Source organism: Neoarius graeffei, chromosome 12, assembly GCF_027579695.1.
Source record: "Neoarius graeffei isolate fNeoGra1 chromosome 12, fNeoGra1.pri, whole genome shotgun sequence".
Lineage (NCBI taxonomy): Eukaryota > Metazoa > Chordata > Actinopteri > Siluriformes > Ariidae > Neoarius > Neoarius graeffei.
In genome coordinates, this window is record NC_083580.1 from 11,754,982 (window position 1) to 11,771,415 (window position 16,434).

The 16,434-nt window shown below is 42.9% G+C and overlaps 1 protein-coding gene across 2 annotated transcripts in view; it reads left to right on the forward strand.

Annotated features, from left to right (window-relative positions):
• Positions 1-16,434, forward strand: part of sfswap (splicing factor SWAP) — a 401,543-nt gene that overhangs the window by 351,611 nt on the left and 33,498 nt on the right. For both annotated transcript variants that reach the window (XM_060935514.1, XM_060935515.1), the window contains exon 15: positions 7,960-8,097. In XM_060935514.1, the coding sequence (XP_060791497.1) occupies positions 7,960-8,097 (138 nt within the window). The remainder of the gene's footprint in view (positions 1-7,959; positions 8,098-16,434) is intronic.

A 16,434-nucleotide genomic window follows, 5' to 3' on the forward strand; every position in this document is an offset into this window, starting at 1 on the left:
GATTATGTCAGGGCGATGTCCATCCCGGGAAGGATACTCACTTTCTGAAATCAACTCCTCTCACAGTTTTTGGAGAAATTTCACGAAACATGACAGGATTCTTTGTTAGATGCCGGTAATGCGCGTATTGCAGTTTCGTTCAGTTCAGTCGCATTTTACCAGTTATGGCACAGTTGCCAGCGGGGGATATTGTGCTCTCCAAGCACTCTTGTTCTTTATCGAATTTGCAAAAAATAAAAATATTTGGTTTCTCAAAATCTAGTGAATGTGGATAGAATAAAACAGTTCTTCCACTCAGTCTCGTCGTACCGTACATGGCTTATATCGTGAAATACATTCAGATTGCTGTTATTCCATCGATTTATTAGCACAGCATCATGAAGTAGGGCTTATAGTACATCACGTAGTATCAGATGGTAGCAGATGTAGCTATTGTAGCTGCTTTTTTTTTTTTTTTTTTAAACAAGGATCAGAGAGGGCGGCACGGTGGTGTAGTGGTTAGCGCTGTCGCCTCACAGCAAGAAGGTCCTGGGTTCGAGCCCCGGGGCCGGCGAGGGCCTTTCTGTGCCGAGTTTGCATGTTCTCCCCGTGTCCGCGTGGGTTTCCTCCGGGTGCTCCGGTTTCCCCCACAGTCCAAAGACATGCAGGTTAGGTTAACTGGTGACTCTAAATTGACCGTAGGTGTGAATGTGAGTGTGAATGGTTGTCTGTGTCTATGTGTCAGCCCTGTGATGACCTGGCGACTTGTCCAGGGTGTACCCCGCCTTTCGCCCGTAGTCAGCTGGGATAGGCTCCAGCTTGCCTGCGACCCTGTAGAAGGATAAAGCGGCTAGAGATGATGAGATGAGATGAGGATCAGAGAATGAGCATACTATCGGACTGATACCTGGTACCAGGATCTCTAGTAAACAAGTCAAGTAGTGATTTACGGTCCTGTGCAAAAGTCTTAGCCCATGTTTACATTAGACCGTATCAGCGGATCATCAGATTAACGTTTTTAAAACGATTAGTGTGCACACAGCAACACCAATACACAATTTGCGTGCACACAGCAACGCCAATACACGGATACGCTCGGCTCCGCAGGCATCCTGCGCTCCAAATCACTCCGCCCTGAACAGCGAGTGCCCTCTGGAGGGTGCGCACTCCGGCCCTGCGCAGCTCACAGAGCGCGCGAGTGAAGTGCACGAGCAGTGATTCGGGACTGAGCCGCTGTGTGTGTGATCCCAGCGCATATCACTTACCACTTGCAAGTGGAAGGATGGCAAGCCTAAAGACAATCATAACTACACAATGGGCAGTATTTGCATCAGTATTTGCAGTATTTTCATACTTTTATACTCTTTAATGAAAGGTGATACAAGGCGGAAGTCCGCGCCGTTTTTCAGCAGTCGCGTCACATGACCAACGCCAGCGAATCAGGAAGGTGGATGTCACAGTGACGTTGTCCAATGACGACGCCAGCTAGAGCTCAGCACAGCGTATCCGCGTATTCTCAATGTTTACACAGCACCGGAGCTGACACGATCTGGATTGAATATGTGGACCCTGGCGGATTCCCGTTTCCCGGCGTTTCCAGGCGGTTTAATGTAAACGGACAGTGCATCCGCGAAGAAAATGAGACAGATACGGTCTAATGTAAACTTGGCCTTAGGCACATGTAAAGAAATGCTGTAGACCAAAAATGGCTTCAAAATAATGAACTGAAATGTTTCAACATTAAACAGCAGTAAGCCATAATAAATGAAACAAAGTCAGTATTTGGTTTGAGACGACCCTTTGCTTTAAAAAAAAAAAGTCTCAGGTCCAATGAGTGCAGTTTGATAAGGAAGTGAGCTGTAGGTTTTAATGAGCATCTTACAGAACCAGCCACAGTTCTTCTGGACACTTTGACGGTCACACTTGCATCTTAATTTTGCACCAAAACCCAGCAGCCTTCATTATGTTTTTTCCTTTTTAATCTGAAAGGTGCCATCTTATGGAATATGCTGTTCAGATACAAACACTTTTTTTTTTCCCCCCCCTGTAACATTTAATTTTGTGCTGGAAAACGAACGTTTGGACTCTAAAATGTTTTTGGACTGACTCGATAACATAGAAGTCATAAAATACAAATCTATAACAAAGTTTGTATGAAAAAAAAAATAGGGGGACTAAGACTTTTGCACAGTACTGTATATTAGCAGAATTTTTCCCCTGCTGTTTCGGAAGGTGATGCAGGATGTTGGTAACAAGACTGGCCTTGTTTAACGAGTGTATGAAGAGTTCATTTAAGCACGGACGTTTTATTTTTTTGTTTAACTCACAGCTAACCGAACAGCTTATCATTTTTCCACAGAAAATCCAACCTCATCTACTTCAGCTTCACCACATTGCAGTTCGCAGGCTAAGGGCTAAGCATCATTATTCTTCCAGACCTGTGCAATCATTTCTGAGAGAACACAGGGACAACAGCATGGGTCATGACACCTCTTGTATAGTGTGAGGTTTGTCATTTGCAGATCTGCCAACCTTCACACATTTTGCGTAGGCTCTGATGTTAGCATTCGAGTACAGTAATATGAGTTATCACTCAAAAATATGACAAAAGAACATTTTTTTTCCCTCAATAAAAGCAACATATCAGCCATCGGATGTAAGAATCTGGAATGATTGACATTTTTGAACTCTCCGATATTAACCGACATCCTGGAAGCCCTGCCCTTCTCCCAATCTCATTACTTTACCAGCATTTAGCAGACGCTCTTATCCAGAGCGATGTACAACATACCCAGACCAGCCTGGGGAGTAGTTGGGGGTTAGGTGCCTTGCTCAAGGGCACTTCAGGCATTCCTGCTAGTCCAGGGAATCAAACCGGCGGCCTTTTGGTCCCAAAGCCACTTCTCTAACCATTAGACCAGGGGTTTTCAACCTTTTTCACATATGGCCCTTTTCCACTACCCTTTTTCAGCTCACTTCAGCCCGACACGGCTCGCGTTTCGACTACCTCAGAGCAGCACGACTCAGCTCGCTTCAGCCCTACTCAGCGCCCAAAACTCGCACGGTTTTGGAGTAGGGATGAAGCGAGCCAAACCGAGCCGAGTGGGGCTAGGGGCGTGAGGAGACACTCCCCTGTGCACTGATTGGTGAGGAGGAGTGTCCTCACATGCCCACACACGCCCCGCGAGCACGCTGGGATCTGTAAACACCGTAAACCCGGAAGAAGAAGAATTACAAATTACGAGAATTTCTGAAGCCTTATGCGCCTCGCCTCATCTATACGCTCTTGCCAGTATCTGTTGGCGTTGTCGGTGACAACAAGCCACAGCACCAAGACCAGCAACACTAACGACTCCATGTCCTCCATGTTTATTGTTTACTATCCGGGTCGTGAGACTACCGCTTAAAAGGTCACTGATGTCACTGTTTGCGCCGCCTAACGACATCACGTGACGTCCACCCGCTTTCGCTAACTCCACCCAATGTGTCCACCCACTTTCAGCCAGCACGGTTCAGCGCGGTTGTAGTCGAAATGCAACCCCAACAGCCCCACTCAGCTCGACTCAGCCCAACTCAGCACGGCACGGCTCAGCCCAACTCAGCCGCGTTGGTAGTGGAAAAGCGGCAATAGAGGCCTACCTATTCAGACTCGTAACGAGTCAGGGACCATTTAAAAAAAAGATCCCCAATTATTTGGGCTCATCTATTCTATTAGAATCTAATAATCTATTGTAAAGTGTGTTAATGGAACGCAACATCACTCTCCCTGTTACAGATGGGAGCCCAGGAATTAAATAAATGCAATAAAAAGCAGCTGTCTTTAATTGTAGGTATTGTATTTAAAACTGTATGGATGTGCCAAAAGCCAAACCATGCATGCAGGGCATTCTCAGTCAAAAGGGATTAATGATCCAAAAGTGGAGTCTGGTTCATTAACACAAGAACATGTTGCCATGTTTGTGTACAGCAAACAAGCAAGTTATTAAAACCAAGAAGTACACTCAAAAGAAGTGGGTATAGAAACCACTCAATAGGATGGATCCTTACACGCGAACAGAGAAGGATTTTTCCTACAAGTTGGAAAATTATCCATCTGTTGAGTTCCCTGACATCTCAAACTACCTGGTGCTGCAGACCTCGTTCTACACGGGGACACAGATGAAAACCTGGAAGAGCACGGAAACGTACGGCTTTTCATATGTGGCTGGGTTAAATATCTGGGGATCAGGACACTACAAGATAGACGACAGTAGACGGATCTAAGTGCAGGAAGAGTGTTTATTAGCAGGTGTGGTATCTACAAAAGCAAAACGGAGTATTTAAACAGCGTTATAAACATGACTTGAAACAAACGTGACCGTAATAATGATGCTTCCCGAAGCCTCTGTGAAAACAGTGTCCGTATCAGCGCGTGCTGATTGTGCTCAAGTCAGTATCAGGTGTTTCCCATAACGACTGGGTCCCAAGAACGCGCACAACGTGCTCCGTGAGCGCGCGCGGCTACTCGAGCTGCGCCAGGCTCAAGTTCAAAAAGGCGTGACAGTTACGTGTTCACCTGCCGTGTGACCACAATGTGTATATCAGACCAAAACGCCTCATTTTCATCGATAACCCCATCGCAAAGCATCGCAAGCTGTACTGTGACCGTAGCTCAATGAGGTGGCTGTGACGTCGGATGCAACCCAGCAATTGTACCCTACTCCAAGTAAAAATTGGGGGAAAAAAATTCATGGCCCACTAGTTGAGAAACGCCACATTAGACCATGGCTTCCCCAATCTCACATTATAAATCTGCGCCGATGCTTTCTTTAAGTAACTAGAGAATATTTTGAGTTTGTTAATGTAAAATAAAATCTGTTCCGTTGAGCCACCACCATGATCCCAAGACAAATATGTTTTTGGATTAACTACAGTGGGGCAAAAAAGTATTTAGTCAGCCACCAATTGTGCAAGTTCTCCCACTTAAAAAGATGAGAGAGGCCTGTAATTTTCATCATAGGTACGCTTCAACTATGAGAGACAGAATGGGGGGAAAGAATCCAGGAAATCACATTGTAGGGTTTTTAATGAATTAATTGGTAAATTCCTCAGTAAAATAAGTATTTGGTCACCTACAAACAAGCAAGATTTCTGGCTCTCACAGACCTGTAACAACTTCTTTAAGAGGCTCCTCTGTCCTCCACTCGTTACCTGTATTAATGGCACCTGTTTGAACTCGTTATCAGTATAAAAGACACCTGTCCACAACCTCAAACAGTCACACTCCAAACTCCACTATGGCCAAGACCAAAGAGCTGTCAAAGGACACCAGAAACAAAATTGTAGACGTGCACCAGGCTGGGAAGACTGAATCTGCAATAGGTAAGCAGCTTGGTGTGAAGAAATCAACTGTGGGAGCAATTATTAGAAAATGGAAGACATACAAGACCACTGATAATCTCCCTCGATCTGGGGCTCCACGCAAGATCTCACCCTGTGGGGTCAAAATGATCACAAGAACGGTGAGCAAAAATCCCAGAACCACACGGGGGGACCTAGTGAATGACCTGCAGAGAGCTGGGACCAAAGTAACAAAGGCTACCATCAGTAACACACTACACCGCCAGGGACTCAAATCCTGCAGTGCCAGACGTGTCCCCCTGCTTAAGCCAGTACATGTCCAGGCCCGTCTGAAGTTTGCTAGAGAGCATTTGGATGATCCAGAAGAGGATTGGGAGAATGTCATATGGTCAGATGAAACCAAAATAGAACTTTTTGGTAAAAACTCAACTTGTGGTGTTTGGAGGAGAAAGAATGCTGAGTTGCATCCAAAGAACACCATACCTACTGTGAAACATGGGGGTGGAAACATCATGCTTTGGGGCTGTTTTTCTGCAAAGGGACCAGGACGACTGATCCGTGTAAAGGAAAGAATGAATGGGGCCATGTATCGTGAGATTTTGAGTGAAAACCTCCTTCCATCAGCAAGGGCATTGAAGATGAAACGTGGCTGGGTCTTTCAGCATGACAATGATCCCAAACACACCGCCCGGGCAACGAAGGAGTGGCTTCGTAAGAAGCATTTCAAGGTCCTGGAGTGGCCTAGCCAGTCTCCAGATCTCAACCCCATAGAAAATCTTTGGAGGGAGTTGAAAGTCCGTGTTGCCCAGCGACAGCCCCAAAACATCACTGCTCTAGAGGAGATCTGCATGGAGGAATGGGCCAAAATACCAGTAACAGTGTGTGAAAACCTTGTGAAGACTTACAGAAAACGTTTGACCTCTGTCATTGCCAACAAAGGGTATATAACAAAGTATTGAGATGAACTTTTGTTATTGACCAAATACTTATTTTCCACCATAATTTGCAAATAAATTCTTTAAAAATCAGACGATGTGATTTTCTGGATTTTTTTTTCTCATTCTGTCTCTCATAGTTGAAGTGTACCTATGATGACAATTACAGGCCTCTCTCATCTTTTTAAGTGGGAGAACTTGCACAATTGGTGACTGACTAAATACTTTTTTGCCCCACTGTACATTTATTAGAGATGGACTACTGAAAATATTTCTGCTAAAAATGAACAAAAGAATGCACTTTCGGTTTGCTTTTCTGACGAAAGAGAAAAAGGCAGGAAAATCTTGCACTGTTAACGCAAATTAGGACGCTGTTTTGTTTCCAGTCAGCGAAGATGGATAGGTTCAAACATTTTTGAGCAGAAACAGATCAAATCTCATGTCGGCCATTTCACCGAATATCGAAAATGTATTGTTGTTTATTTTTCCATCGTTTTTACTTCCCCTCGCCCCTTTTCCTCAGGACGCATCGTTTTCTTTATAGTTAGCAAAAGTTTGGTCAGAGGTGAGTTTACCTCCTAAAGTTTCCCAAACTTAATCTCCGAAGTGGCTTAGAGACATTTGGCAAATCTCATTTGTCATTGTATATTGCTTTATTTGAGAACGAATGACACCCTCCTCTCTCATATATCCGTTTTTTCCTGACGAGTGTAATCTCATTGTGAGGAGGTTATAAATGGGCACTTGTGTGTGCGGGGGGGGGGGGGGGGGGGGATGTATATCTGAATTTACTTCATTAGTTTGTGGTATTCCCCAAGTGTTCGTTTGCTGTCCAATTGGCTTCTATGGAAGTAAAATGGAAAAATTGATTTTTAAGCTTTCAGGAGTTTTCATCCTGCTATCGCGTTTAAACATTTATAATAATATTTTAAAAAAATTTTGTCTTACAATATGGGTTATTATTTGAGCTCGAGGCACGGAGGTACAGCAGCAAAAATCTGTCACCTCTCCAATCGTGCCATCCCTCAACTAGAGGACTAATGGGAGATGGAGTGGGCTCTTGCGCTACTAAATCAGATAAATGTACTAAATGATGTGGATGAGCCATTCAGCTAAGCGGGACGTACTCCATCGGCGCAATCGTTTTAAATGTGTGTGACCCCTGGGAAATTGTCACTATTAACTCAAGTCACTAACCACTAAGGCTAATGGGAAAGTTGGAATTATGCGCTGCTGTTCCAAGTTTTGTAACCGTTTGGTCTGAAAGTGGCAGGTTAGAGAGGTAACATGGCTTTATACCCTACGAGTCAAAGAATTTCAAGTGTATCTTGTTTTAATACCTTGGCACCAACGATGGGTCACTTGTATTTTGTATCTTATATCAGTACAGTGCTCTCAGCCAACTACTGGAACATTATTTTTTTTTCTCTTTTGTTTCTCCTTTCCTTTTTGTCAGTTTACCGTTCACTCCTAATGATGAAAAAGAGTAACAAAGTTGTATCATTAGTGAGACTAAAAGAACACCGAGTCAGGATGGGCCAAAGAATAAATCAAAAACGGTCCCTTAATTAAGGGACTGCAAAGTAGCACTCAGCACCACGTGGGTGGATTTAGACGGATATTTAGTGTTTTGCGGTTGTTTGCGCTACTGTGAGTCGCTCGCTAATTCTGTACCTGTTCTACCTTTCTGTCTTTTTGCTGTCAGATCCCAATCCCATTCTCCGAGCAAGAGAGAGCGGCGTCGTGAGGAAAGAGAAAGGGAGAGAGAGCGCTACGGAGGCAGCGCCTATCGCCTTGGAAACAGCCCAGGCCTGGGCAGGAAGCGCTCAAGGTCCAGATCCAGGTACACACACACACAAGTATTTAGTGCTGCTGAAAAGATTATATAGACACAGTATCATCTTTCTTTCAGGGTTGGTTGTTTCAAACTCTCAATACCTGCAGACGTACATGGTTTTTCCTCTTTTCGTCGTGAAAGTGCTTCACTTTGAGTTTAGAGCCTCATGTGCTTGTTCAGACAAAACAGAATAATTAGTACAATAATTCTGTGCTACGGTGGTGTAGTGGTTAGCGCTGTCGCCTCACAGCAAGAAGGTCCGGGTTCGAGCCCCGTGGCCGGCGAGGGCCTTTCTGTGCGGAGTTTGCATGTTCTCCCTGTGTCCGCGTGGGTTTCCTCCGGGTGCTCCGGTTTCCCCCACAGTCCAAAGACATGCAGGTTAGGTTAACTGGTGACTCTAAATTGAGCGTAGGTGTGAGTGTGAATGATTGTTTGTCTCTATGTGTCAACCCTGTGATGATCTGGTGACTTGTCCAGGGTGTACCCCGCCTCTCGCCCGTAGTCAGCTGGGATAGGCTCCAGCTTGCCTGCGACCCTGTAGAACAGGATAAAGCGGCTACAGATAATGAGATGAGATGAGAATTCTGTGCTAATGTACTCTCATCCGATTCTTGGAAATATTTGAATAGCCACTGCCTTGGCAGCGTTCTGCCTTGTATTCATAGCCGTAAACACTCAGACTGCACATTTACTTGTATTTTCTCTTGCTATGGACAGTGTACCGATGCACTGTAAAGGGACGCAATAACAGAGTGACTTTGGAAATAATTCCACCGCTAAAATTAATTTACTCACAACCAGCTCCACAGTAATGTGGATTCATTCTCATGCTGTAGACTTCTGAATGTCCAAAATACAGCTGTTGTTAGCTGTTGACCTAAAAATGTAATGTTGTATAGTACATGTCCACACGCAGCTTAGCAACGACTGTTTTGTGTATTTCAGTCCATTCGTGCAGGACATGATGATTGTTGTGTGGCTTAAAGGAGAACTGAAGGCAAATTTTTTTTTATCATCAAAATTCTATTTCTCTCATTTTATTAAATATCGGCGTGCGTTTCTGATCGCTATTTTGTCGCTGCTATAGCAAGTTATGAGTGTTTGAAATACGCTACACTATCGTTCAAAAGTTTGGGGTCACTTTGAAATGTCCTTATTTTTGAAAGAAAAGCACTGTTCTTTTCAATGAAGACCACTTTAAAGGAAAAGGCAACTTTTGTACAAAATCACCACAAATAGATAGAGAAATATATAAAGTAATCGATCATGGACTTTATAGAGAAAGAACAGACCGCATAACAGTATCTCATCTCATTATCTCTAGCCGCTTTATCCTTCTACAGGGTCGCAGGCAAGCTGGAGCCTATCCCAGCTGACTACGGGCGAAAGGCGGGGTACACCCTGGACAAGTCGCCAGGTCATCACAGGGCTGACACATAGACACAGACAACCATTCACACTCACATTCACACCTACGGTCATTTTAGAGTCACCAGTTAACCTAACCTGCATGTCTTTGGACTGTGGGGGAAACCGGAGCACCCAGAGGAAACCCACGCGGACACGGGGAGAACATGCAAACTCCGCACAGAAAGGCCCTCGCCAGCCCCGGGGCTCGAACCCAGGACCTTCTTGCTGTGAGGCGACAGCGCTAACCACTACACCGCCGTGCCGCCCCATAACAGTATCTTTTAACTTTTAATAATATGGGCTTGCGCTGAGCTCAGCGAAGATGCGTTCCGCCATATTGATCTACTGCGTGACGTCATGCGGCCCACCACTGAAAAGAACTCTTCAGTGCTTCATGGTAATAAGGTAAAAAAAAAACAGTACAATCGCTTCTTCAAAGTTTCACCAAATGGTTTTATTTATGCAACTTAAAGCTCATAATACTGTATAACTTTGGTTGAGTAAAAACACGGAGCAAAAACATGGCTGAATCCTGAATGACTCCTATTTGGATTTGTCCTACCAAGCCTACTGCGCATGCGCGAAGCGGCTCGGCTCGGTTTTCCCTTTCAGGCGCTCTCGTTTTCTGTTAGAATTTGGTAAAGAAAAAAATAAAAATATATTATTTACCAGCTTACCGGGTCCATGAACATAAATCTGACAGCTGACAAGGTCGGGATATAAACGAATCGAATACAAGCCACCCGCCGGGACTCCTAATCACAGTGATCTGTCTGTAAACACTGTTTTCATGGGCCCAGTGACGTCACAGATCAGAGGGAGGCGCATTAACAAAAGATTCTGATTGGTTTATAGTTGCCCACAATCTCAAAATGGCTGACTCTTCCAACTTCGGCTCCCCTGTGTCAATTCATGATTTCAAAGTTAAAAATATTTGTTCATGTTCGATATATAATGGAAATAATTAACGGAATTGATTACGTATATGAGTGATTCCACGCTTATGGGTACTGAAATGGGGACATGAACTTATTTTTAAAAATTCACCTAAAACCATTTCTTTTTTTACCATCAGGTCACAAAACATGTAATCTTTAATGAATGATATGTTAAAAGATAACTTTAATTTTCTGAGATGTAATAAAAACATATTTATATGCCAAAGTCAGAACGTAACAGAAGTGTTGTGGACATATATATTCTCAATTTTAACAATGTAGAATTACTTTTTGAAACATAGGAAGGTGATGTTTTAGCAAATATAATTAATAAACATGTGTAGTAGAATAAACATACACATTCTTTCAATAAGATTAACATGGTATATAGCTAGATTGTAATTTGTAACAGACGCGAGATGGACAATCGTAACAGAAGTAATGGAACAGACATCATTTTGGAACTCATAGGCTTGACTTTGGCATATATAAATATGTTTTTATTACATCTCAGAAAATTAAAGTTATCTTTTAACATATCATTCATTAAAGATTACATGTTTTGTGACCTGATGGTAAAAAAAGAAATGGTTTTAGGTGAATAAGTTCATGTCCCCATTTCAGTACCCATAAGCGTGGAATCACTCATATGTTTTTCTCCTATTACACACCTGGTTTTGTCCAAAAGTTGCCTTTTCCTTTAAACTAATCAGAAATCCACTCTATACATTGCTAATGTGGTAAATGACTATTCTAGCTGCAAATGTCTGGTTTTTGGTGCAATATCTCCATAGGTGTATAGAGGCCCATTTCCAGCAACTATCACTCCAGTGTTCTAATGGTACAATGTGTTTGCTCATTGCCTCAGAAGGCTAATGGATGATTAGAAAACCCTTGTACAATCATGTTAGCACAGCTGAAAACAGTTGAGCTCTTTAGAGAAGCTATAAAACTGACCTTCCTTTGAGCAGATTGAGTTTCTGGAGCATCACATTTGTGGGGTCGATTAAATGCTCAAAATGGCCAGAAAAATGTCTTGACTATATTTTCTATTCATTTTACAACTTATGGTGGTAAATAAAAGTGTGACTTTTCATGGAAAACACAAAATTGTCTGGGTGACCCCAAACTTTTGAACGGTAGTGTACGTAATACGTCAGTCCATATGTCAAAGCGATGGCCGTAAACGAGATTCGTCAAGACCTGTGCGAGACATCGTAGGACGGAAGTAAAACGTACAGCGGAAATCAAAGTGACCAACATCTGCCAACGTTGTCGAAAGACGCACGCATGCTCTTTCGAATGCTGACGTAATCAAGCCGGAAGTTTTGTTTGTTTTGATAGCAATCAGGAAAGTCTGAAACTAGTAGGCAGTAATCGTCATTTAAACTCGTTTTTGTGCAATATTTCGTTTGGAAAACCGTTTTCAAAACGCCGGCACTGACACCAGGCTGACACGTCATGTTTCGAAGTCTCGCACAAGTCTCGTGAAGATTGCGCGGATGAGCGACGCCTGCCGTGGACCAAACGAACTAAATTCAACACGGCTAAAAACCGAATAGGCCGATAAGTATAATATTTAATTGCAATTAGTTGCCAATACGAGTCACGATATAAGGTTACTAAAACCGAAAACGTAATTAGGCCACCCATTTTTTATCTTTAGGTTCACGGATTTTTTCAACATATTTTTGATGATGTCAGTCGAAATAAAAATAAGTGTCCTTGTCCAATTTTTTTTTTTTTGCATGGCAGAATTTCAGTGTCGGATTAAGATGATAAAATAATTTAAATTCAAGAGACACACTCTACATACACACACACACACACACACACACACACACATGTATGTGTGTGTGTATATATATATATATATATATATATATATATATATATATATGCACATCGAAGGCTGATACGTTCGTGCTACTAGATTCGATAGGACTCTCTGCAGCACCATCCTCTTCTAATTCCACAGTCAGATACTTGCAGCCAAAATCGCGAACTAACGTTATGGCAGGCGTATTCGGCATCGCGCTCGTTACATCACCACCTTCTTTCTGAGAACCAAAGATCGTTTTGATCTTTTCATTGTTTACTTTCAACGCTGGGCGGCACAGTGGTGTAGTGGTTAGCGCTGTCGCCTCACAGCAAGAAGGTCCTGGGTTCGAGCCCCGGGGCCGGCGAGGGCCTTTCTGTGCGGAGTTTGCATGTTCTCCCCGTGTCCGCGTGGGTTTCCTCCGGGTGCTCTGGTTTCCCCCACAGTCCAAAGACATGCAGGTTAGGTTAACTGGTGACTCTAAATTGACCGTAGGTGTGAATGTGAGTGTGAATGGTTGTCTGTGTCTATGTGTCAGCCCTGTGATGACCTGGCGACTTGTCCAGGGTGTACCCCGCCTTTCGCCCGTAGTCAGCTGGGATAGGCTCCAGTTTGCCTGCGACCCTGTAGAAGGATAAAGCGGCTAGAGATAATGAGATGAGATGAGACTTTCAACGCTTGAGAGACGAAATCGCCCACGTTTTGGTTGGTGAGACAGTGAAAAGACTTTTCTTTACCACACTTTATGCTTACGTACAGTTGAGGCGATCGCTCGGAATCCATGCTGTCAGCGTCAGCCATGGTCAGCACGAGGTTGACATTGTGGTAAAGCGGTCGTAAATACCATAAAAACATTCAAGTGAATACTCAATGTCGTAAATAGTTTCGTTTTCAGACTCGGCTGAAGTGGATATATATACAACACACATTGTCGTTTGTATTTGCGATTCTAATACTTTTTACTCAAAGAAATATGACCTAGTACCAGGGATACAGTGCTGTTACAAGAAAAATATGTGACTTTTTTTTTTTACATTTCTTTTTGTACATTTTGGCAGTTAAAATAAAAATACGCACAGACTTTTTATTTTTCTAGCGGTAGTATTTAACTGCCGTCGGCGGATCCGTGATCCGAAAAATCTAAAATAAGTCGCCTTAAATAACGTTAATTAAGAAATAAAGCAAGTTTGAAAATGACTTCCGTTCTCCTTTAAAACTGGCTAACCAGTTAGAGAAGGGAAACATTTTGATTCACCATAACCATAATGTCATAAACGCCTCCAATGATGGTGAGTATGGAGAGAGAGAGAGGGGCTGTTGGATGAAAAGGCATTCTTGCTGTTGAAATGGGTGGCCTGTTTCAGTATAAGGAAACTCAAACTTTTCCATAAGATAGAGATTGAGTACAATGTGTCCCAGATGACCAGCTTCTTACTGGAAGGAACCACTCATCCAATTATGGCAGTATCCTCATGAAGCAACAGGGCCACCTGCATATATCCAGAGGAGAACCATCAGGGCCTTCTAGGCCTTCAGACAAGGCACAAACATATCAGCTTTTCAAATGTTATATTTAATTTATTTCAAAATTTCATTTAAAATTATTCTGTTCTAATTTGGCTTCATTTTCTATCAAATTTGCTTCAGAAATGAAAGGGTTACTGTATTAAAATCGAGTTATCCAATGAGATATTTTTGTTTGTTTGTTGTCTCTAGGCTGAGAAGAGTTTCGAGCTGGCTCACTCATTGGTTAGGACCAGGGCTTTGAACCAGAATTTTTTTCCTATTGGTTCGTTCCGAACAGAAACGGAATTTTAACGTTTCCGGTTTTGGGTTCCACCATTAAATAGACGTTCCCGAACCGGTTAGAACAAAAAAATTTCGTTCCCGGAACGGTTAATTACGTTCCCTGTCAGCTGTTTAACAAATGGCTATAAAATTATGTCTCTGTCTCATCCAGCTTAAGCCAAATGTAGGCTAATTCTATTACAACCTTCATTAAATAAGACAAGAAATAATTCAAAACAATTATTTCTTCAAATGTTGGCGATTTGGATTCTCAGTATGTCTTCCCATCTACACAAACAGAAAAAGTGCCAAAAATGAAAGATAATTCATTTAGTGTGTTACCAAAGGCTAGTCAGGCCCTATGCATTGATAGGCTAACAGAGGTTAACGTCATTTAATGTTCGCGAGCCTCTCATTAACGTGGACAAATATATTGATATCGTGTTTGAAATTGACGTTTTTGAATAACGATAGACTGCAATATTTACCTCTTATTTAAGATGTGGAGACGTGATAGTAGTCCACCCTGCCGCTCTCTCCATTCAGTCAGCGAACGTCACACAGGAAGTGAACCCCAGCGGGTCATAGAAACTTGCGCAGGAGAAGAATGACTTTTTTATTTGTAGGCTACGGAAACTTTGAGGAACGAAATAAAAACCGGTATTAACCGGTTACCATTATTTTTAATAAGCGTTTCTGTTCCGGAACATAAAAAATAATAAAGTTTCTGGTTTCGTTTCTGTTCCATGTGAAATAGAAAAAGTTCCCGGTTTTCGTTCCTTGAACCGGTTCAAAGCCCTGGTTAGGACTTCATTGCCGGGACAGAAGGTCATGGCAGTGTATGTTTGTTTCGGAAGTGACAGATGAATTAACCAATCAAATTTTGATTTATAGTTGGAGGGACCAAAAATTTATCGGCCGAGGCCTTCTCGAAGGCCAACGCAAGCTTAACCGCGAGTCAGCACCGGCAACACTGCAGTGAAGTCACCTTTCAGCAGGTGTAGCGTTCATCAGTAGTGTTGAAGCAGTCAAGCCAGTGCTATTGAGAGCAAGTAGCACAGGCTAACAACCAAGAAACAGAGATTTCTGTCTCCGGACTCACGCTCGCCACAGTATTTTTCACTCAGACTTAAGTATCCATTTCCCTGTGTAATTTACTTAGTTACTTTTAAACTCAACATCAACGACATACAGTGGTGCGACCTGGCACCCTGCTGCTAGTCCCTTGCAAAATCCTTTGCCATGTTGCTTTTTTGATGTGTCTAAGTTTTGACTGAGCTGAAGTCCCAGCTCGAACAGTAACGGTTCGCCACTGCTTAACACACAGGGTGCTCGAGAGAGGCTGAAGGGTCTTCGAGATCTTTAAATTAGAGTGCCTGTCCATGGGAGTCGGACCTCAAGAATTGTCTGTGTGCTGGGACAATGGGGATGGAGCAATTTGTGTCATGCAGAGCCACTGCTATGAACCAGTTTTGTGGCTGCACAGCATGAACAGCCTTAACATGTGACACAGGCGGGCCTCTCGGAACCAGTTTATCCCGCTCAATTCTCGAGTCAGGCAGAAACCACTGTCCTGCTTCTGAATTTGATTGAAAGCTTTCATTTTGAATTGAGGGGTCTGTTTTTTCAGTCACACATCTGTCCAAGAGGGAACAAAATTTCTGGGACAGAGAAGCAACTTCATGGGGTCTGATGTAGACAAGTTTCTGGGGCCCGATACACCTTTTGTCGATACTGAAATGATGAACATTACAAATATGAATTGATCTACAGAGTCAAAGGTCAATCAGTCATTGGGAATAAGAAGAAAGCGTGGCATATTTGATTCTGTCTGTGTCCTCATTAGTATTTGGACTTGATTAGATGTGATTGGACGCGTTAATGTTTAGACTTTCCATTCGGCAAATTCTTTGTGGCTTTAGGGGAAGCCATGGTCTAATGGTTAGAGAAACAGCTTTGAGACCGAAAGGTTGCTGTTTCAATTTCCTGGACCAGCACTGGCTAAAGTGCCCTTGAGCAAGGCACCTAACTCTCCAACTGCTCTGGCAAGTGTGATGGCATACCTTGTGTCTGATTAGCCAAAGAAAATCTGATGATGCGATTATCAGTTCAGGCAGGTTAGTAAAATTCTTTCGGGAAGTCTTATGGTAGTCCAACTGCATCTCCTAATCGATGGATACTGTTGGGTTCTGCTTGACACCACCATTAATTGACCATCTCTGTTTCACTTTTGACCCGAAAGTAATTTTGAATTATTAAAGAATGGCTCAGAGGAAAGGTCATGGTAAAATCTGAAGCATAGTCCCCTCTTTATGGTTCAAGCTGAATTTTTTTTTTTTTTCCTCTCGAAACCTCCTAATGTCTTTCCTCATTCAAAGTTCTACTGGA